We start from the raw sequence: 24,223 nt of genomic DNA, 5'->3' as shown, positions 1-24,223 counted from the left end.
GTCACTCTTCCTCACCACCTACACCACGTCACTCTTCCTCACCATCTACACCGTGTCACTCTTCCTCACCATCTACACCGTGTCACTCTTCCTCACCATCTACACCGCGTCACTCTTCCTCACCATCTACACCGTGTCACTCTTCCTCACCATCTACACCGCATCACTCTTCCTCACCATCTACACCGTGTCACTCTTCCTCACCAACTACACCACGTCACTCTTCCTCACCATCTACACCGCGTCACTCTTCCTCACCAACTACACCGCGTCACTCTTCCTCACCATCTACACCGTGTCACTCTTCCTCACCACCTACACCACGTCACTCTTCCTCACCATCTACACCGTGTCACTCTTCCTCACCAACTACACCACGTCACTCTTCCTCACCATCTACACCGCGTCACTCTTCCTCACCATCTACACCGCGTCACTCTTCCTCACCATCTACACCGCGTCACTCTTCCTCACCATCTACACCACGTCACTCTTCCTCACCATCTACACCGCGTCACTCTTCCTCACCATCTACACCACGTCACTCTTCCTCACCATCTACACCACGTCACTCTTCCTCACCATCTACACCGCGTCACTCTTCCTCACCATCTACACCACGTCACTCTTCCTCACCAACTACACCGCATCACTCTTCCTCACCACCTACACCACGTCACTCTTCCTCACCAACTACACCGCGTCACTCTTCCTCACCATCTACACCGTGTCACTCTTCCTCACCATCTACACCGCGTCACTCTTCCTCACCAACTACACCGTGTCACTCTTCCTCACCATGTACACCGTGTCACTCTTCCTCACCATCTACACCGTGTCACTCTTCCTCACCATCTACACCACGTCACTCTTCCTCACCATCTACACCGTGTCACTCTTCCTCACCAACTACACCGCATCACTCTTCCTCACCACCTACACCACGTCACTCTTCCTCACCAACTACACCGCGTCACTCTTCCTCACCATCTACACCGTGTCACTCTTCCTCACCATCTACACCGCGTCACTCTTCCTCACCAACTACACCGTGTCACTCTTCCTCACCAACTACACCGCGTCACTCTTCCTCACCATCTACACCGTGTCACTCTTCCTCACCATCTACACCGCGTCACTCTTCCTCACCAACTACACCGTGTCACTCTTCCTCACCATCTACACCGCGTCACTCTTCCTCACCAACTACACCGTGTCACTCTTCCTCACCATCTACACCGTGTCACTCTTCCTCACCATCTCCACCGTGTCACTCTTCCTCACCATCTACACCACGTCACTCTTCCTCACCATCTACACCGTGTCACTCTTCCTCACCAACTACACCGCATCACTCTTCCTCACCACCTACACCACGTCACTCTTCCTCACCAACTACACCGCGTCACTCTTCCTCACCATCTACACCGTGTCACTCTTCCTCACCATCTACACCGCGTCACTCTTCCTCACCAACTATACCGTGTCACTCTTCCTCACCAACTACACCGTGTCACTCTTCCTCACCATCTACACCGTGTCACTCTTCCTCACCATCTACACCGCGTCACTCTTCCTCACCATCTACACCGCGTCACTCTTCCTCACCATCTACACCACGTCACTCTTCCTCACCATCTACACCGTGTCACTCTTCCTCACCACCTACACCACGTCACTCTTCCTCACCAACTACACCGCGTCACTCTTCCTCACCATCTACACCGCGTCACTCTTCCTCACCATCTACACAGTGTCACTCTTCCTCACCACCTACACCACGTCACTCTTCCTCACCAACTACACCGCGTCACTCTTCCTCACCATCTACACTGCGTCACTCTTCCTCACCATCTACACCGTGTCACTCTTCCTCACCATGTACACCGCGTCACTCTTCCTCACCATCTACACCACGTCACTCTTCCTCACCATCTCCTCAGGTGAAGAAACAGAGCCGTCGGAAAGACAGCGTCCTAATGAACACCGCTAAGCTTGGCAGCGTATTTTAAGCTGGGTGGGAGGATAATAGCGCGCCTTGACAAAGGAGTTTACATATCAACAGAGGAATTTGGCATATTGATGACAAATGCAGATATGGGGTTAGTCACTCCTTGTGGAACGTGTAGGCGGTGGGGGTTCGTAAAGTTGACTTCACAGTGGCCAGGGCCTCAGAGTCACAATCATTGACGCCCGTGACGTCCGTCCTGTGGCCGTGTAATGAGCCCGTGCCAAGATTTGCCCAAGCTCTGGTGTGCCACCGGTGTTCGACACGTAAACTCCTTTGCCCCCGGTGTACAGGAGGTCGTGGGCTAGATCACAATCCTGACACCTGCGCGTGTGGTGTTGGCACCTTCTCCCCGTGGTCACGTGGATCGGTCTCCGGGTTTTCCCCTCCACAAATTTAAGAGAGCGTGTGTTTTAGAGCAACGCTCTTCGGTCCTTTCGGTAAAGTCACGTAGGTGGAAATAAAATAGAATCACGACGTTTCGCACGCAGCAACAGGCGCCCGTCTTCAGGTGAACAATCGCAGCATGTCGCGGTCTCTGCTGCGGGCGGCACGGTGTCTGCTCCCTTTGCTTGTGTTGCGATCGAACCGACGTGCTCTATTAATTTTCTATCCACGTGACGTTGCCCCGAAAGAACCCAAAGTGTATGGATTCCTGCAGTCCAATCGAGAGTGTGTTCAGATTATTTGGCTTAATAACAATGCCACTTGGTTATGTTATCATTTGATGGCCAGGTCACTTCTGGCAAATATTTGCTCAGTGGGACGAACCCCCGGTGAAACTAAAATGCTAGTTGGAAGAAAAAAAATAACATTCATATGCACGTTAGGGTTGTTATTGGAAAATTAACGGGCATTAAGATTGAAGGAGACTCAAGTCCCCCCACCACATGCACAACGGTTCAAGAATGTGTGCAAACCACAATTCCCTGTAATCATTAAATCCTCATTAAGAAATGTTGCAAACATTACTGCACGTTCGGGCATCTGTGTGCAGAACACTGTTTCGCGTTTCAAATGCAATTTGTTAAATAAGCATTGCCTCTCTTGTGTTTTTATTATTATTTTAAAGCAATTTTGTGTTGTGGTATTACACCCTTCCTGGAACGGAAGATGGCAAGCTGCACAAGGCCCCCTCTGTAAAGTGACACATCAGCAACCATCAACCACAGCACACCAACGATCTCCAGAGAATTAACTCACCCACTCACCCTCACTCCTCCCCCACCCACTCACCTTCACTCCTCACCCACTCACCCTCACTCCTCACCCACTCACCCTCACTCCTCATCCACTCACCCTCACTCCTCACCCACCCACTCACTCACCCTCACCCACTCACTCACCCTCACCCACTCACCCTCACCCACTCACCCTCACTCCTCACCCACTCACCCTCACTCCTCATCCACTCACCCTCACTCCTCACCCACCCACCCACTCACCCTCACCCACTCACCCTCACTCCTCACCCTCACCCACTCACCCTCACTCCTCACCCACTCACCCTCACTCCTTACCCACTCACCCTCACCCACCACCCACTCACCCTCACTCCTCACCCACTCACCCTAACCCACTCACCCTCACTCCTCACCCACTCACCCTCACTTCTTACCCACTCACCCTCACCCACTCACCCTCACCCACTCACCCACTCACCCTCACTCCTCACCCACTCACCCTCACTCCTCACCCACTCACCCTCACTCCTCACCCACTCACCCTAACCCACTCACCCTCACTCCTCACCCACTCACCCTCACTTCTTACCCACTCACCCTCACCCACTCACCCACTCACCCTCACTCCTCACCCACTCACCCTCACCCACTCACCCTCACTCCTCACCCACTCACCCTCACTCCTCACCCACTCACCCTCACCCACTCACCCTCACTCCTCACCCACTCACTCTCACTCCTCACCCATTTACCCTCACTCCTCACCCACTCACCCTCACCCACTCACCCTAACTCCTCACCCACTCACCCTCACCCACTCACCCTCACTCCTCACCCACTCACCCTCACTCCTCACCCACTCACCCTCACCCACTCACCCTCACTCCTCATCCACTCACCCTCACTCCTCACCCACCCACCCACTCACCCTCACCCACTCACCCTCACTCCTCACCCTCACCCACTCACCCTCACCCACCACCCACTCACCCTCACTCCTCACCCACTCACCCTAACCCACTCACCCTCACTCCTCACCCACTCACCCTCACCCACTCACCCTCACTCCTCACCCACTCACCCTCACTCCTCACCCACTCACCCTCACCCACTCACCCTCACCCACTCACCCTCACTCCTCACCCACTCACCCTCACTCCTCACCCTCACCCACTCACCCTCACTCCTTACCCACTCACCCTCACCCACTCACCCTCACTCCTCACCCGCTCACCCTCACTCCTCACCCTCACCCACTCACCCTCACTCCTCACCCACTCACCCTCACCCACTCACCCTCACTCCTCACCCACTCACCCTAACCCACTCACCCTCACTCCTCACCCACTCACCCTCACTTCTTACCCACTCACCCTCACTCCTCACCCACTCACCCTCACTCCTCACCCACTCACCCTCACTCCTCACCCTCACCCACTCACCCTCACTCCTCACCCACTCACCCTCACCCACTCACCCACTTACCCTCACTCCTCACCCACTCACCCTCACCCACTCACCCTCACTCCTCACCCACTCACCCTCACTCCTTACCCACTCACCCTCACCCACTCACCCACTCACCCTCACTCCTCACCCACTCACTCTCACTCCTCACCCACCCACCCACTCACCCTCACCCACTCACCCTCACTCCTCACCCTCACCCACTCACCCTCACTCCTCACCCACTCACCCTCACTCCTTACCCACTCACCCTCACCCACCACCCACTCACCCTCGCTCCTCACCCACTCACCCTCACTCCTCACCCACTCACCCTAACCCACTCACCCTCACTCCTCACCCACTCACCCTCACCCACTCACCCTCACTCCTCACCCACTCACCCTCACTCCTCACCCACTCACCCTCACCCACTCACCCTCACTCCTCACCCACTCACCCTCACCCACTCACCCTCACTCCTCACCCACTCACCCTCACTCCTCACCAACTCACCCTCACTCCTCACCCTCACCCACTCACCCTCACTCCTTACCCACTCACCCTCACCCACTCACCCTCACTCCTCACCCGCTCACCCTCACTCCTCACCCTCACCCACTCACCCTCACTCCTCACCCACTCACCCTCACCCACTCACCCTCACTCCTCACCCACTCACCCTAACCCACTCACCCTCACTCCTCACCCACTCACCCTCACTTCTTACCCACTCACCCTCACCCACTCACCCACTCACCCTCACTCCTCACCCACTCACCCTCACTCCTCACCCACTCACCCTCACTCCTCACCCACTCACTCTCACTCCTCACCCATTTACCCTCACTCCTCACCCACTCACCCTCACCCACTCACCCACTTACCCTCACTCCTCACCCACTCACCCTCACCCACTCACCCACTTACCCTCACTCCTCACCAACTCACCCTCACCCACTCACCCTCACTCCTCACCCACCCACCCTCACTCCTCACCAACTCACCCTCACCCACTCACCCTCACTCCTCACCCACTCACCCTCACTCCTTACCCACTCACCCTCACCCACTCACCCACTCACCCTCACTCCTCACCCACTCACCCTCACTCCTCACCCACCCTCACTCCGCACCCACTCACGGCCCAATGAAGTTGATTATCATCGTTGTGAAATTGATAGCAGCCAAACCGGAGCATCTGGAGAAACATCGACGTCACGACGGGGAGAGAGAGAGAGAGACAGGAAAACTACAAATATACAGCAGGCGTCGTCAGGGTCTGGAACGAACCCACGACCTCCTGTATACCAAGCGAGGTAGTTAACATCTCCTAGCCACCGTGATGATTATGAGAGAGAGAGACACGCAAACTACAAATATACAGCAGCAGGCGTCAGGGTCTGGATCGAACCCACGACCTCCTGCACACCAGGCGAGGTAGTTAACATCTCCTAGCCACCGTGATGATTATGAGAGAGAGAGACACGCAAACTACAAATATACAGCAGCAGGCGTCAGGGTCTGGATCGAACCCACGACCTCCTGCACACCAGGCGAGGTAGTTAACATCTCCTAGCCACCGTGATGATTATGAGAGAGAGAGAGACACGCAAACTCCAAATATACAACAGGCGTCGTCAGGGTCGGGATCGAACCCACGACCTCCTGCACACCAGGCGAGGTAGTTAACATCTCCTAGCCACCGTGATGATTATGAGAGAGAGAGAGAGAGACACGCAAACTCCAATTATACAACAGGCGCCGTCAGGGTCTGGATTAAACCCACGACCTCCTGTATACCAGGCGAGGTAGTTAACATCCCCTAGCCACCGTGTTGATTATGAGAGAGAGAGACACGCAAACTCCAATTATACAGCAGCAGGCGTCGTCAGGGTCGGGATTAAACCCACGACCTCCTGTATACCAGGCGAGGTAGTTAACATCTCCTAGCCACCGTGTTGTGAACCCGCCTCCAAACAGATTCAATCGTCACGTACAGACGTTTTAGCGCGATAAGAGAGCAAATCGGTTTTGCAACAATATCTAATTAGCCGCTTTAAAAAATAAAGACGCTTTGTGCACGGGACGATTTCATCATGTCGGGGGGGGGGGGGGGTGCTGGGGGAGATTCGTAAACGCAATAATTCATGAATCGCAAAATATTGGCTTGCGAAAACCCATCCGTTTCAAAGTTGCCTCAAGAGGTACTGAAAGTTGCCTGAAATTGAAAAGTGACATTGGGAAAAAAAACCCGGTATCCTGCTGATAGACACGTGTGCAGCAGCATAATTGTGGGTTAGAATAACTACCTTAAGGACAACGCTTACTCACCCAGAAAGCCACACTTAGTGCGACTACTCAATTTTTTCATTCGGGTCTTGCATTGTATGATTTTATCATTATGAAAATGATTTAAGTAAAAAAGAATGTTATTGCTCGTGTTATGATCGAAGCGTAGTTTTTTTTGTTGTTATTTTCTTTGAAAATCTATCTGCGTGGCTTTACCGAAAGACCCTAAGAATACGAATTCAATTTTGATTTAAAGCTTTCGTGACTGCAGTAATTCATATTCTTAGCTCTTTCGGTAAAGTCACGTTGAAGGGAAACAATAAAATAATAAAATATATATAAAACAATAAAAAAAATTCTCACGACGTTTCGACCATAACACACCTGATGACGACCGTTTGTGTTATGGTCGAAACGCCTGCTGCTGCTGCTAGCTGCTGCTGCTGCTGCTCCTGCTGCTGCTAGCTGCTGCTGCTGCTAGCTGCTGCTGCTGCTGCTAGCTGCTGCTGCTAGCTGCTGCTGCTGCTAGCTGCTGCTGCCTTCACAGCGCCTTCACGAGGAGGTGCACGGACGAGATGCACTCTGCGTCCGCACGGGCAAATCGCGTGGATAACAGCATCTTAAAATGACGCCTCAAAACCCGCCGCCGTTAATGCGTATGGGCAAAGACGATGAGCGCGTTGCGGGAGAAAACCCACGCGTGAGAGGGGGGATGGGATGGGGGCAACGCTCTATTTTTATATATTTTTTTGTTTTCAGTCATTGAACGTGGAAGATAATCAAAGCAACCCCGGGACGGGGAGCAAACGACGCACACGCGGACAGACAGCTGGGCGAGAGAGCGGGCCGTTGGCTCTTGACAGAGGTACATTTCACAGCCGTTTTCACGGTCGGGAACGAGGAGTGTCCACATCTGCAATTCGAGACGGCCAGGTCCGTGTGTGTCCACCCCCCCCGCCCCCCTGTGTGGTTTTGACCCATTGTAGTTTTGACCAGGGGCGGAGCCGGGGTGACATTCAACAAATGTTAATTTCAAGAATGATTTAGAGAGAGAGTCAGGCTGTTGAGCTAGACAACCATCGGTTGGCGGACACGCTCTGACAATGCAGTTGCACGGAGTCCGCCAGACCGAGTGTCGTACACTTATACGCAGAATGTCACCACCCCTGTCACCCCCCCTGTCACCCCCCCCCCCCCTGTCACCCTTCCCTGGCTCCGCCCCTGGTTTTGACCCCGTGTTGCTTTGACCCCGTGTGGTTTTGACCCCGTGTTGCTTTGACCCCGTGTGGTTGTTCCCCCCATGTGGTCTTACCCACCGTGTGTTTTATTCCCCCGTGTGGTTTTTCCCCCGTGTGGTTTTGACCCCGTGTGGTTTTGACCCCGTGTGGTTTTTCCCCCGTGTGTTTTTGACCCCGTGTGGTTTTTCCCCCGTGTGGTTTTTCCCCCGTGTGGTTGTTCCCCCCATGTGGTCTTACCCCCGTGTGTTTTTATTCCCCCGTGTGGTTTTTCCCCCGTGTGTTTTTATTCCCCCGTGTGGTTTTACCCCCGTGTGGTTTTGACCCCGTGTGGTTTTACCCCCGTCTGGTATTCCGCCGTGTGGTTTTGACCCCGTGTAGTTTTGACCCCGTGTAGGCTTTGCCCCCGTCATTGCCCCCGTCATTGCCCACGGGACGCCAATACGTGACAAGTCGCGGGGAAGAGGGGGGTGGGGGTAACGATTACAAGTGGGGCTTAGCAACGCGCTGGAACCCACCAACCCCCACCGACCCGCCCCAACACTGACACGTGTCCTGGATTACGCCTCACCGGTTTGTAATTTAAAGGCATGAATCACACACGTCGGGAGGTGGTGGTGGTGGTGGTGGCGGTGGTGGGTGCAGATTTGGCCCCGTGACATCGCCGTGAAGGTTCCTTGACATAAAACAGAGCCATCTTAATTCCCCGCGTTTTGGGCCCTTTCAAACTGTCAAAATGTTTGCAGAGTTTATAACAAGCGACCCCCCTCAACGAGTAAAGTACAGTTGCAACAATAAACATCCTGCTGCCGGACGTTACAGGCCCTACGTTCCCTTAATTACGACATTAATGACTCAACTCAGGGGTGTGCGAGTGAGGCCATTCAAACCAAAATGCGGACTGCAGAGTAAACCCATAGAGACACGCAGATCCATAGAGACTCATTGACATACATAGAGACCCATAGAGATACATAGGGACCAAATGCAATACATAGTCTCAGAGAAAAGACACCTAGAGAAATATAGAGACACTTTAAAGGCAAACCACAGTAAGTACAATTGTGGCCATGCAAATCAAACTATGGGCCATATAGCAAATCAATAGAGACACAGATGTACAGAGACACTCATTGAGATACATAGGCCTTTGTGTCTCGAGAGACAATTATTTATATGCGCCTTACGAGGTCAGCTGTAGGTTTCGCAGCGCCTAGAACGACTTAGTAGGCCAATCCTCGAGTGACGATCCTTGCCACGGCAGTTGCAAGTGAATGCGGTGGCAGCTCCAGAGGTTGCTTGTTGCTTTTTCTTTACATCGCTCCCTCTCGGTCTGCCAAGCGGTGCGGCTTTTATCCTCGCCTCTCCTGAGGCCTGCTTTCACAGCCTGATGCCAGCCGAGTCGGTCGCCGGCAGTTTTCTCCCAGCCATTTGGGTTGATGCTGCAGCTTTTTACGTGTCCCGTTTACAGACATCTTTGAAGCGCAGGGCCGGGCGACCAGTGGCCCGTGTGCCTGATGCCAGCTCGCCGTACAAGACATCCTTGGGTATTCTGCCATCCTGCATGCGGCGCACGTGTCCAAGCCATTGAGATGCACAGAGCTGAATAGAGACACTTTTAAGACGAACCGCAGAAGTGTGGTTGTGGCCATGCATCGCAATCCATGCCACTCCTTCAACAAAGGAGCAGTAAAGACGACGCAAGGTCCTCGATCTCTGTCTCTGTCCAGAAAGCCTTCTCGTGGCGAGCAGATATTGACATTGGCTCTTGAACGCGTTGCCATCGTGCGCAAAAAAAACAAAACAGGATCACAGAGTAGGGTTGGTCGGTTTTTTTTCCGTTCATGAACGAAAGGGATGGAGGAGTGGGACTTGTGTTTGCTTTGTGTTGACGTGTCATCGCCGTTCTAAATATAGTATATAAGAAAACCTTTTAAGATTTTATTTTACCAGGTAAGGCCCAGATCTATGAGCTTATTTTTGAGAAGCGAGCCGGCCACAAATGATAGCATGACGAAGTTGGCTTATCAAGTGGAAATTTATCGCAGACAAAATACTCCAAACGCACGTTTTTAGATGTCGGGATCAAACCCACGACCTCCTGTATACCAGGAGAGGTAGTGAACATCTCGCCACCTTAATGTGTTACGTTCATGCACTTTGAAATATTGGCGATCATGACGCGAATTAATTACGTTGGGAAGCGTCATCGAGTCTCAAGACTATTTTTCAAGATGTCCCTGCCACATTGGGATGCTTGGGTTTGTTGGGGGAGGGAACTTGAGTTTGCCGAAGAACACCCACACCACGCATACGAGGAGGTGACGTGCAAAGCTACGCAGAGAGAAGATTGAAGAATCCATTGGGGCGCTGCCACCTCCCAGCCACCTTACACCCAGCACGAGCTACTCCCAAGCAGTCTCTCCTTCTTATACAGCGTGGCGAGATGTTAACCACGTCCCCTGGTGTGCAGGAGGTAATGAATGGGTTTGATTGCGACCCCCGACGCCTGTTGTATATTTGAAGTTTGTGTTTTCTCCCCGTGGATTTTGCTCCGGGTCCTCCAGATTTTCCCTCCACGTTTAGAATCGACATCGCGCGTTGTAGAGTATTCGACTGCTAGAAATTTCCACGCGACGATAAGCCACTTCGTTGAGCTCCCATTTGTGATAGCCAGGTGACTTCTGAATAAGAGACATATAGCTCAATGGTGGCTTACCTTTATGAGACCTCCTTTGCCAGAAACAAGATATAAGAATAGGTTTTACCCTTTTAACTGGCACAAAAAATGACACCTTTATTCAAGGCATCATGTTTGCAATAACCACAACACAAGCAGTGAAAATGCAAACAAAAAAGACAACTCTGATACTAATATGCACTGTCCTTGAATTTGATTGGTCCACACCCGAGACAGATTTTCTTAGAGCCTAGTCTCCATTGGTGTTGGACCAGAAGACGCCAAAAGGCGTACAACTCAAAAACAGCGCACTATCAGAGTTTGCATTTTGACTGCTTGTGTTGTGGTTATTGCAAACATGATGCCTTGAATAAAGGTGTCAGTTTTTGTGCCAGTTAAAAGGATAAAACCTATTCTTCTATGGTGGCTTACCTGTAAAAAAAATGCATATAATATACTCAGCGGGCTCAGCCAGACGGTGTTTGCTATGCACCGTTCCCTGTAATCGAACACTGTTTGAGTCAACGAGGATTGGAGGATCACCATACCCGGGCTTGGCAGGCGAATTCGGTAAGGCAAAGGCGAGGTAGTTAACGCCTTGCCACCGTGGTGGTGGAGGGTAGACAATGTCATGGGTGGTAGGTGAGCAGGGCCTGATGATGACTCGTTGTAATTACTGGTGTAATCTTCTTTGGTTCTTTCGGTAAAGTCACCACGTAGAATGAGAATAAAATAATAAATTAATAAAATAAAATAACGCAATTAAATTATCACGACGTTTCGGCCACAACACAAGCGGCCTTCATCAGTTGAAGGGACGAGACTGTCTGGAGGACAGCGCTGGAGCGAACACAGCCAAGCTCAGACCGCGACCTTTAAGCTGTGAGAAGAAACAGAGCGCCTTGACAAAGGAATTAGCATAAACATTAGCATTTAATTGGCGGACTTAGCATGATAAACGGTGTAGAGGGGGTGAACATGTGCAGACCGGCGAGGGGGGGAGGGGGAGTTTACATATTGATGGTGTGAAAAGGGAATTTAAGCTGCTGCGAAAGTTTGGGATACCACTACTTGAAAAAAATATACTGTACCATTGAAAATTAGTTTAATGCTTGATTCGGATAATTTTATTTCATTAATTTATTATTTTATTCTCATTCTACGTCGTGACTTTACCGAAAGAACCAAAGAAGATGAATCTATTGCAGTCACGAAAGCTTCAAATCGAAATTTTACCGGTGTAATGTCACGGACTCCGCTGATGCACTGCGCGGATGTTGCGGGAACGTTGTTGGCGGTGCGGGCGACTCGATTATGAGGGCTCCCTTCTCTCTCCTGGCTCCAACCTCTCCCTGCCCCCCTTTGGCTTCTCGATGCAATGATTCCCGATTACTGTTCAGCCCTCCCCAGCTTTCTGTCGACCAGGCCCTATTCAAATCCCCTCCTTATCAATCCCTCTTGTTGCACTGCATCTAAACATCACCAGCGCTTACAATGACGCAGTCATTAAGTTCTAATTATTACCAAGCTCTGCACAATTTTATAACTATATTCTTGGTGCTTTCGGTAAAGTCATGTTGAAGGAAAACAATAAAATAATTTTAAAAAATATAAAAAATAAAATTCTCACGACGTTTCGACTGTAACACAAACAGTCATCATCAGGTGTGTTTGTGTTACAGTCGAAACGTCGTGATAATTGTATTGTTTTAGATAAATTTATTATTTTATTGTTTCCCTTCAACGTGACTTTACCGAAAGAACCAAGAATATGAATCACTGCAGTCACGAAAGCTTTAAATCAAAATTTTATAACTGTAAAGCGCATCGGTGAAGGAGCTATATTAATCGAATTAAGATAAGTAGACATTGTAAATGTTGCGGCTTTACTCACCTACTCACCGGTGTACTGAACTGATAACTCATTGGCAACGTATTTTTGTTAAGTGACAACCCCTACTAATTGGCTGTGTCGGTTGGTAACTACACATTTGTATCTTACGCGATCTAACCGGGGGAAAAAACCCCCCCTCTATTATGGATAATATTGATCGCGACAGCCTACGTGTTCAACTGTATTAAGCATTTCTTTTTTTTTTAACCAGGTAAGGTGCACTGAGCTACTATAGAGCTTCTGCTTCCAGGAGCGAACGGGCCACGACGGTGTGACCATGGGAAAGCGGAAGTCAAAGTCTGCGACGGAGGAAAAAAATGCGGCCGCCTTGGTAAATTATCGGCAATTTTTTTCAATATCTTTGGCGGCGGCGGCGGCGGTGGTGGTGGTGGTGGACGCAGGCAAGGTGGGGGTGGAGTTATTAATTGCTAAAACACAAACGTCTCGTGAAACTTTTTTTTGGTCGTGTATGTTTAAAAAATAACAAACGTTTGGCCGAATCAGCGCGGAATTTTTGTTCCTTTACTTTCCATAAGTATCGCGACCGTTTCGAAAGCCAATTCAAATAAAATAAAAATAAAAAATTCGACCACGTTTTCTGCGATTTGTCAGGCTAAAAATGACGAACAATTCAAAAGTTATTCGCTACCTGGATGCGGCCAAAAACTGTACATGATACTTTTTTGAATCCAGCGAAAACAAATTATGCTTAAATTTCGATTTAAAGCTTTCGTGACTGCAAGGATTCATCTTCTTTGGTTCTTTCGGTAAAGTCACGTAGAATGAGAATACAATAATAAAATAAAAATGAGACAATAAAATTCTCACGACGTTTCGTACACGTGCAACGTACGTACACGTGCAACGTACGTCATCAGTTTTGCTTCCGATTCCGTTTCCGATGCGTTCACGCACGCCAAGATAAAATAACTTCATGTCGGGAGAGGCACCGAGGCTCCTGCAAAGGGCCAATACTGGGAGGGCCTGTGGCACGGTTTGGTCCTAGCCATCAAAGAGTTGCAGTCAAGTTCCTACGGTTCTTGCGACCAATATTATCCATAATAATAATTTAAAAAATTCGGGTTAGATCGCGTAAATATAAATGTGTCGCTAAACCCTGCCACCAACCGACGCAGCCTATTGGTAAGGTTTGCCACGTAAACGAAACGTGCCAATTAGTTGCTGCTTCAGCACACCGGTGCGTTGGAGAGTGAACCAACAACATTTACACTTTGAGTACTGTGACGTTTCGCTGCTGATTACAACCACCAGCTTCATCCGGCGATTTGCCATAATTGCGAAGAAGTCGTCACTGCTTCTGGCCTTAAATATGGTAAGGTTAAGAAATCCGACACTGAGCCACTCGCACGTTACGAGATGCAGCGGCGAACGGGACACCCCACCCTGCAACTTGCAGACGTCTCGGAACGGGAAAGGGTCAAGGTATCATTGACCGACAAACGGAGCACCTGGAATAAACCCACGTGTGCGAGGGGGCAACACTCTATTTCACACACATTGAGGCCACATTTTTTTTGCACCGCATACTCTAAAAAAAGCCAGGGATGACGCCACCTCCCCGACGCCCAAGGGAAGGAAGTTTTGGAAATATTTGAACTCATTTCACGCTGCACTTAGCCAACAGTACTAATTAGAGGTGCGGGGGAAGGACAACAGACTATGGGTCTCTGTGTGAGTCTATGGGTCTCTCTGCGAGTCCTTGCGTCTCTGTGTGAGCCTATGGGTCTCTATGAGTCTATGTATCTCTGTGTGAGTCTATGGGTCTCTGTGTGAGTCTATGGGTCTCTGTGTGAGCTATGGGTCTCTCTGCGAGTCCTTGGGTCTCTGTGTGAGCCTATGGGTCTCTGTGTGAGTCTATGGGTCTCTCTGCGAGTCCTTGGGTCTCTGTGTGAGCCTATGGGTCTCTGTGTGAGTCTATGGGTCTCTCTGCGAGTGCTTCGGTCTCTGTGTGAGTCTATGGGTCTCTGTGTGAGTCTATGGGTCTCTGTGTGAGTCTATGGGTCTCTGTGTGAGTCTATGGGTCTCTTTGTGAGTCTATGGGTCTCTGTGTGAGTCTATGGGTCTCTCTGCGAGTCTTTGGGTCTCAGTGTGAGTCTATGGGTCTCTGCATGAGTTCATGTGTCTCTGTGTGAGTCTATGTACGTGTGTTTGTATGTTGAACTTCTTTCGCACCGTACGTAGCCAACCGTGCTAATCGGAGGTGCTGGAGAAGGGCAACAAACTAAAGACAAACTGATGATAAAAAAACCCCGTTACCTTTAGGTTTAGGATGAAGTGGACTAATTCCGCTTACATTGACACGAATTAATTACCTTGGGAAGCCTCACTGAGCCGGCTGATAGACACGCTGTTTGAAGGCGGAGTTTGCCGTTGGATGCGTTAGAAATTTAAAAAACAAATCCCTGCGGTCTGCGGTGCATCCACGGTGGTGGCTACGTGCGGTGCGATAGAAGCTCAACGTACGTACACGGCCATTTGATTTCATCTGGAAGAAACCTGATGAGCTATGAATCTCTTCTGCACGGTTGTCCGGCCCAAAGTTGGCATCGGTAATGGTGGACAATTCCGGAGGACGTTGTTATGGTTTCACTTGCATCCCAACTGGGATTTACGGTGTTTTTTTCTGGAAGACTTTGCTGTTTTTTTCCTGGATTTTTCTGCTGCGCGTAGTCACTTTAAGATGTTTATTCTTGTTCATGTTTTTGTTTGTTGCGGTTGCACCCGAGTCAAGAGCCGCATGGCTCACAGGGTTATACCTAATAAATGAAACTGAAACTGAACCTTAGGTAGGTAAATACACCAATCTCGCTCGTACATCAACCCAATAATCCACGAACTCCATTGAAACATGAACTCACTTGCAGGTGAACTCAATCGCGTGCGGTCTCAATCACGCCGTTGGCTACGTGCGGCGCGATAGATGCTCAACGTACACGGCCCCGGGTCCTGCGCTTGGCGTGGAGTCTTCGGACCACGTGGAGGTGTCTCGTGCGGACCGCTACGCCCTGAGGGGTTGTTGCCTCTTGACGACGATGAACCGTGGGGTGAGCGACAAAAAAGCCTTGACACGGGAAAAGTTAGAGGCTGACGAAAGCTTTCCAGTATTGCACGCACAAGCAAATGCTATTATTGTGATTATTATTATTATTTCAGCGTTGTTAATTTACTACATACCTCTCCCGTTACAAGAACATATTTTTTTTTTTAAAAGGGAATGGGGTAAAGTTTCCCAACAGAGGATCCATACAGGTTTTTTAAAGTTTTCATAGCGAACGGAAGAAAAAAATAAACACCACTTGTAAAATGATTAATGGTAAAGGTAACAATAATAATTTGTGTTTAATGTTAGCTTGAGTTTAAAGTTATTATAGGCTCAGAACTTCACGAAACTTTTTTTTGTTCACTCTTCCGGTACCAGTTGCCTCCTTGGGGCTGATTTCCACGAAACTTCTCAGCCACCATGCACCGATTCAAAAGTCAAATCAAGGAGCGACTCCCAATCCGGCTGTCACCGTTACCGTGCTCAACCTAAATTTACCATCGCCTCCACTCGACGGGGACCCATCGAAACATTGCAGGTTGAAACGCGAGGACGGCGAAAGAATGTTTGAAGCATAAAATCCGTGAGAAAATACGTGAGTCTTGCGCTCCCCTCCTCACCGCCGACGAGACGCTCGAGCGAAAGTGCCGAGTCTGGGGGAGCAGTAGCAGTAGAAGAGCGTTGAGGACAACCCCGCAGTCGTGTGGTAGATTGGTCGGGCCCACGCGCGCGTGGACTCGGCAACAGGATGTGGCAAACGTCGAGTGTGAACGCGGAATTACTTTTGATTCACAGCTGAGAAAAAGCAACGGCCGTCAAACAGGCCGGTGCAGCCGTGCCATTTGCACCCTCGAAGCAAGAAGCGCCTGGGTTTGAGACCAGACTCGTAAGCATTTTCGGCATGGAATTTTGCACGGTTTCCCCCGTGTTCTCAATGGATTTTCTCCAGATGCATTGTCATTGATTTCTCTCCTAGATTTGCATGGTTGGCTAGATACGGTGCGAAAGAAGTTCAACATACATACACTACATACGTAGAAAAATATAAAAAAAAAACTTTCGTATAATGTAGCCGCTATGAAAAAAATAACAATAGGTTTTGACCTTTCTGGCAACGAAACAGGTGTTAAGATGTTCAGACACCAAATAGATAGTTTAACACGTAGGGCTTTCGCGACCAAAATCATCCATAATGCGGGTTTTTTTTTGTTAGATCGCGTAAATAAATAAATGTGCCGCTAAATCCACCACCACCCGACACAGCCAATTAGTAAGGGTTGTCACGTAAACAGAACGTGGCCAATTCGTTACTAGTACAGCACACCGGTGTGTTGGAGATCAAAGCCACAACATTTACAATTTGCAGGGTGCTAAGTCTGCATTCACCACACGTGCTTGCGGTGAACATGCAAACAAACATCCTCTGATAGTACAGTAAAACCTTGAAATGCGAGTAACTTGGTCCGCGAGTGTTTTGCAAGACGAGCAAAACATCTACAATAAATTTTAACTTGATGAACGAGCGAGGGTCTTGCAATACGAGTGGCACGTATACGCTTTGTCTGCCGAGCGTCACGTGATCACAACTGACATACGAGAGCTTTGATGTACGAGTGCTTTGGATTACAAAACACGTTTCCCGAACGAATTATGCTCGCAAATCCAAGGTTTTACCGTACATGCATTGTCTTTGAAGCTGGCTGGCTTACATCATAGACAGCCTTGATGCCAGAAAGGGTAGAACCTATTCTTATTTTTCATAAGTTTGATACTGGCAACAACAAGAAAAAAGGTCTCATGATAATGTAACCGGTGTGGGACCAAACATCCCAATGCTGAAACATTACCTGCAAGTACCTGAATTGGGATCACACATCAGCAGTAGCAACAAGAACAACAACAACATCATAAAATAAACAACGTTCACAATATCATCATTAGACCTCCTTTGCCAGTACCAAAATATAATAATAGGGTTTTTACACTTTTTTCTGGCAACAAAACTGAAACCTTTTTACAAGGATTAATGTCACCGCATTAACCACAATACCTGCAGCCAAAATGCAAACAAAAAACATACTATGATAATATATGATGCATTGTCCTTGAAACTGATTGGTCCACACCAAGGGACGGCTTTCTTTTGAGCCTCGACCCAATTGGTGCTCGACCAGATGACGCCAAAAGGCGTCACACAGCTCGGGGTGAGCATCTACATTATTAGACCTCCTTTGCCAGTACCAAAATATAATAATAGGGTTTTCCCGTTTTTTCTGGCAACAAAACTGAAACCTTTTAACAAGGATTCATGTTACTGCATTAACCACAATACCTGCAGTCAAAATGCAAACAAAAAACCATACTATGATAATATATGTATTGTCCTTGAAACTGATTGGTCCACACTGGGGGGGGGGGGGGGGGGGTGGTCGGGCAACCTGTGGTTCCAGAGGCCCCTGTGGATCGTTGGCTGCCCCCTTGTGGCATAGAGACCAATAGAGATACACAGAGACCCATAGAGATACATAGAGACTTATAGAGACCCATAGAGACTCATAGAGACCCATAGAGATACATAGAGACTTATAGAGACCCATCCCAGATACATAGAGATCCATAGAGATACATAGAGACTTATAGAGATACTTTGAGATTCATAGAAACTCATAGAGACCTATAGAGATACATAGAGACTCATAGAGAACCATAGAGAAACATTGAGACTCATAGAGACCCATACAGATACATTGAGACCCATAGAGATACATAGAGACCCATAGATATACATAGGGTCTGATAGAGACCCATATAGATACATTGAGACTCATAGAGACCCATAGGGATACATTGAGACCCATAGAGATACATAGAGACTCATAGAGACCCATCCGAGATAAATAGAGACCCATAGATATACATAGAGGCTCATAGAGACCCATAGAGATGCATTGAGACTCATAGAGACCCATACAGATACATTGAGACCCATAGAGATACATAGAGACCCATAGAGATACATAGAGACTCATAGAGACCCATAGAGATACATAGAGACCCATAGAGATACATAGAGACTCATAGAGACTCATAGAGACCCATAGAGACTCATAGAGACCCATAGAGATACATAGAGACTCATAGAGACTCATAGAGACCCATCCGAGATACATAGAGACTCATAGAGACCCATCTAAGATACATAGAGACCCATAGAGATACATAGAGACTCATAGAGATACTTTGAGACTCATAGAAACTCATAGAGACCCATAGAGATACATAGAGACTCATAGAGACCCATAGAAATACATTTAGACTCATCGAGACCAATACAGATACATTGAGTCCCATAGAGATACATAGAGACCCATAGATATACATAGAGTCTGATAGAGACCCATAGAGATGCATTGAGACTCATAGAGACCCATCCGAGATACATAGACACTCATAGAGACCCATAGGGATACATTGAGACCCATAGAGATACATAGAGACCCATAGAGATACATAGAGACTCATAGAGATACTTAGAGACTCATAGAGACTCATAGAGACGCATAGAGATACATTGAGACTCATAGAGACCTATCTGAGATACATAGAGACTCATAAAGATACATAGAGACCCATAGAGATACATAGAGACTCATAGAGACTCATAGAGACCCATAGAGAGTCATAGAGACCCATAGAGATACATAGAGACTCATAGAGACCCATAGAGACCCATCCGAGATACATAGAGACCCATAGAGATACATAGAGACTCATAGAGACTCATAGAGACCCATAGTGATACGTAGAGACTCATAGAGACCCATCCGAGATACATAGAGACCCATAGAGATACATAGAGACCCATAGAAATACATAGAGACTCATAGAGACTCATAGAGATCCATAGAGACTCATAGAGACCCATAGAGATACATAGAGACTCATAGAGACCCATATAGACCCATCCGAGATACATAAAGACCCATAGAGATACATAGAGACCCATAGAGATATATAGAGACTCATAGAGACCCATAGAGATACATAGATACCCATAGAGATACATAGAGACCCCTAGAGATACATAGAGAGGCATAGAGACCCATCCGATATACATAGAGACCCATAGAGACCCATAGAGATACATAGAGACTCATAGAGACCCATAGAGATACATAGAGACTCATAGCGACCCATCCTTGATACATAGAGACCCATAGAGATACATAGAGACTCATAGAGATACATAGAGACTCATAGAGACCCATAGAGATACATAGAGACTCATAGAGACCCATACGAGATAAATAGAGACCCATAGAGATACGTAGAGACCCATAGAGATACATAGAGATACATAGAGATACATAGAGACTCATAGGGATACATAGAGACCCATAGAGACTCATAGAGACCCATAGAGACGCATAGAGACCCATCTGAGATACATTGAGACTCATAGAGACACATCCGAGATACATAGAGACTCATAGAGATGCATCCGAGATACATAGAGACCCATAGAGATACATAGAGATACATTGAGACTCATAGAGACCCCTCCGAGATACATAGAGACTCATAGAGACCCATCGAGATACAGGGAGACTCATAGAGACCCATCCGAGATACATAGAGACCCATAGAGACCCATAGAGATACAGAGAGACTCATAGAGACCCATCCGAGATACATAGAGACCCATAGAGATACATAGAGACCCATAGAGATACATAGAGACCCATAGAGATACATAGAGACTCATAGAGACCCATCCGAGATACATAGAAACTCATAGAGACGCAGCGATACTCTAAGGCACTGCAGTGCAATTGGACCGTCTAATTAACCCACCGTGGCCTGCACTCCTTCAACAGAGGAGGGTGGGGGGGGGGGGCAGCACAATGACACCGACCCTCTCCGCTTGAATCCCTTCTCGTCGCGGCCAGCGGACCTCAACATTGACGACCTTCGGCAAAGCTCCGCACGCTGTTAGCGCGCATCAACGTGCAACGGAGCCATCGCCCCTTCACGGTGGGCCAGACGAAATCCGCGATCCTCGGTCCGACCGCCCGTTCCCCCGCCACCTCCGATGAGCACGGTCGGCGACGTGCGGTGCGGTGCCGTCGCGCGCCGAGGAGGAGGAGGAAGAAGAAGTTCAATCGCGGGCGTAAACGCCCAGGGGGACTTGGGGGCGGCGGTCCCCGTCACCCCGTCGCGTGCCGGTGCCAACGCGAGCGAAGATCGACGGCGCCGTGGTGCGTCGGGAAGGACGTTTTTTTCGCGACATTTAGAACGCAACCAAAAAACGTGGTTATTCGTGTGTGAGTATTCCGCTTCCGCGTGAAGGGCGTCACTTTTGGGGCAATGCTCAAAGACAAAGATTTCCACCAACCCCACCTTCTCCTCCTCCTACCCACCTCGTATACCCTTAACAGACTGTTGGGTCAAATGCTGTTGGGCGAGTGGCACCTATGAAGGCCAAGAACTGTGGCACGCGAGGAGGTGGGGTGGCCAGCGGCCACGCCCGGGCCGCCTTTGTCTCTCCCGTGGCGATGTTTAAATACCGCAGCAGGTAGTCATTCGAGGCCGAGTCGACCTACGCTCACACAACAAACGCGCACACGGAGTTTGTGGTGTAGCACGTGGTGCTTGACTGTTGAAGGGCACTCACGTCTGCGCTCAAACTTTGGCGAAACGAGAATAAATTAAACGGCCAAGTTAGGTTTGTTTTCGTCTCCTCGTGAGTGGAAAAGTTATTTGTTAATGACACCAATAAAAGTTATATATTTTTTTAAACTACTGGGAACCCAAGGGATGGATGTGGAGAACGCGAAATTAAGAAACTATAACTTTTACAAACAGGTCAGCCATGTGTCAACTGCAATTTTTTTTCCCCCCAAGACGAGTGTGAATGTCAGCACGTGCGTGCGCGCGCGCGTGTGTCCGTCCAACTCGCTCACCGTCCCACCCCTCCTCCTCCTCCTCACCACCATCACGCCCCTGATTCTCACCACGTCCCACCAACCCCCCATAGCCTTCGAACAGGCGGTCGGTGTCCTCCCTCCCTCCCTCCCCCCACACACACACCCACCCCATCCGCCCGCAGCCTCCGATTTAACACGGTCGGCTAAGTACGGTGCGAAAGAAGTTCAACACACACACACACGCACGTGTTGCACGACAGGGCGTGGAGCGGGTGTGACCAGCACCACGCCAGGGACGCCTTTGCTTCCACAGCGGCGATTATTCACACAGCGCACGTACTGTGTGAATTTTTTCGCACCGTACGTAGCCAAACCGTTGCTAATCGGAGCTACAATTTTTTTTTTTTGGGGGGGGGGGGAGAGGCTTAGTCGACCCAGAGAGAAGCCAACCAAGGAACAGGTGTGTTGTGTCACGTGAGCGAGACTCGGTGACGCAGCGCTAACCACTGCGCCACCGCTCCTCCCGACTGCAACCGCCTCGTACCCCCCCCCCCCACATCCCTCACACGCCCACCGCTCCCTGGCCATTATAAACCCCTGCAATCAATCCCCGCATCATCCGTGGGCATCGCTCCTCTCATGCGAAGTTGAAGGAGTGTTTAACCCCAAAAGTCAGCGTTCGTTCCCCCACCCCCCCCCGCCCCACCGCCAGCTATAAGAACGCAACACAGCCACCACGACCATCATCATCATCATCCATCCCCTCCACTACAGGACAGCCACCCAACCCAGTACGTGTGAATCTTTGATAGACATCCTCACACACACGCCGAAACACACCACACTCACACACACCGTCTGCATGTGCCCCAATTTACTCCTAATTTTCCGCTCGCGCTAAATCGTAACAACCACAACCACCACAAGTGATTATACGCACACATACACACCACACACACACACCACACACACACACACACCACACTCACACACACCACACACACCACACTCACACACACCCCACTCACACACACCAAACTCTCACACACACACCCCACTCACACACCACACTCACACACACCCCACACACACCAAACTCACACACATACCACACACACACACACACCACACACACACACCACACTCACACTCACCCCATCACACACACCACACACGCACACACACCACACACACACAAACCAAACTCACACACACCACACACACACCACACTCACACACACCCCACTCACACACACCACACACACACACACCAAACTCACACACCCCACACTCACACACACCACACTCACATACACCACACTCACACACACCCCACTCACACACACCACACACACACCAAACTCACACACACACACCCCACTCACACACCACACTCACACACACCACACTCACACACACTACACTCACACACACCACACACACACCACACACACCAAACTCACACACACACACCCCACTCACACACCCCACACACACACCACACTCACACACACCACACTCACACACACTACACTCACACACACCACACTCACACTCACCCCAACTCACCCCATCACACACACCACACACGCACACCACACACGCGCGCGCGCACCACGCTCCTCAACACGTTCATTCAAAACTCCAATCAAATCTGCAAAAAACTTAAAAAACAGCATATCCTCTGTCGATTGCAGTAGCTTCAGGCCGCGAGGAAGAACTCGAGTGGGCCGCTCAGCGAGGAGGAGGAGGAGGAGGTTACCGGAGCGGGCATGATTACGATGGTGTGGGTGGCGGGCTGGCTGGCCCTTCTCATGGCTCACCATGCTGTGGACGCGAACTCCTACTTCAATCGTCTGCTGTTGCACAGTCGCATCCGCGGTCGCTCCGAGGGGTGAGTGGTGGTGGTGGTGGTGCCGGAAAAGGTAGCGGAGAGCAAACTTCTGAGAAGCCCTCCCCTGCACTTCAGTATTGGACGGGTGGTGGGGGGAGGGTTATAATGTGGGGTGTGTGTGTGGTGTGTGTTGTGTGTGTGGTGTGTGTTGTGTGTGTGTGGGGTGTGTGTGGGGTGTGTGGGGTGTGTGGGGTGTGTGTGTGTGGGGTGTGTGTGTGGGGTGTGTGTGTGGGGTGTGTGTGGGGTGTGTGTGGGGTGTGTGTGTGGTGTGTGTTGTGTGTGTGGTGTGTGTTGTGTGTGTGTGGGGGGTGTGTGTGGGGTGTGTGGGGTGTGTGTGGGGTGTGTGTTGTGTGTGTGGTGTGTGTGTGGGGTGTGTGTGGGGTGTGTGGGGTGTGTGTGGGGTGTGTGTGTGTGGGGTGTGTGTGTGGGGTGTGTGTGTGGGGTGTGTGTGGGGTGTGTGTGGGGTGTGTGTGGGGTGTGTGTGTGTGTGTGTGATGTGGGGTGTGTGTGGTGTGTGTGGGGTGTGTGTGTGGGGGGTGTGTGTGTGTGTGGGGTGTGTGTGGGGTGTGTGTGGGGTGTGTGTGGGGTGTGTGTGTGGGGTG

At 49.8% G+C, this 24,223-nt stretch overlaps 1 protein-coding gene across 2 annotated transcripts in view; it reads left to right on the top strand.

Annotated features, from left to right (window-relative positions):
- The first annotated feature begins 22,336 nt into the window (after positions 1-22,336).
- Positions 22,337-24,223, top strand: part of LOC116955738 (transforming growth factor-beta-induced protein ig-h3-like) — a 254,790-nt gene continuing 252,903 nt past the window's right edge. The window contains exons 1-2 of one of the 2 annotated variants that reach the window (XM_032977008.2): positions 22,337-22,518; positions 23,425-23,621. In XM_032977008.2, the coding sequence (XP_032832899.1) occupies positions 23,500-23,621 (122 nt within the window). In that variant the 5' untranslated portion in view covers positions 22,337-22,518; positions 23,425-23,499. Of the gene's footprint in view, positions 22,519-22,538; positions 22,654-23,424; positions 23,622-24,223 lie in introns of those variants that run through there. The other variant, XM_032977009.2, reaches the window with a different exon arrangement.

This window comes from Petromyzon marinus, chromosome 61 (genome assembly GCF_048934315.1).
Source record: "Petromyzon marinus isolate PM22_M1 ecotype Great Lakes invasive population chromosome 61, UKy_Petmar_22M1.pri1.0, whole genome shotgun sequence".
NCBI classification, from domain to species: Eukaryota; Metazoa; Chordata; class Hyperoartia; order Petromyzontiformes; family Petromyzontidae; genus Petromyzon; species Petromyzon marinus.
This window is presented reverse-complemented; position numbering and strand designations above follow the sequence as displayed.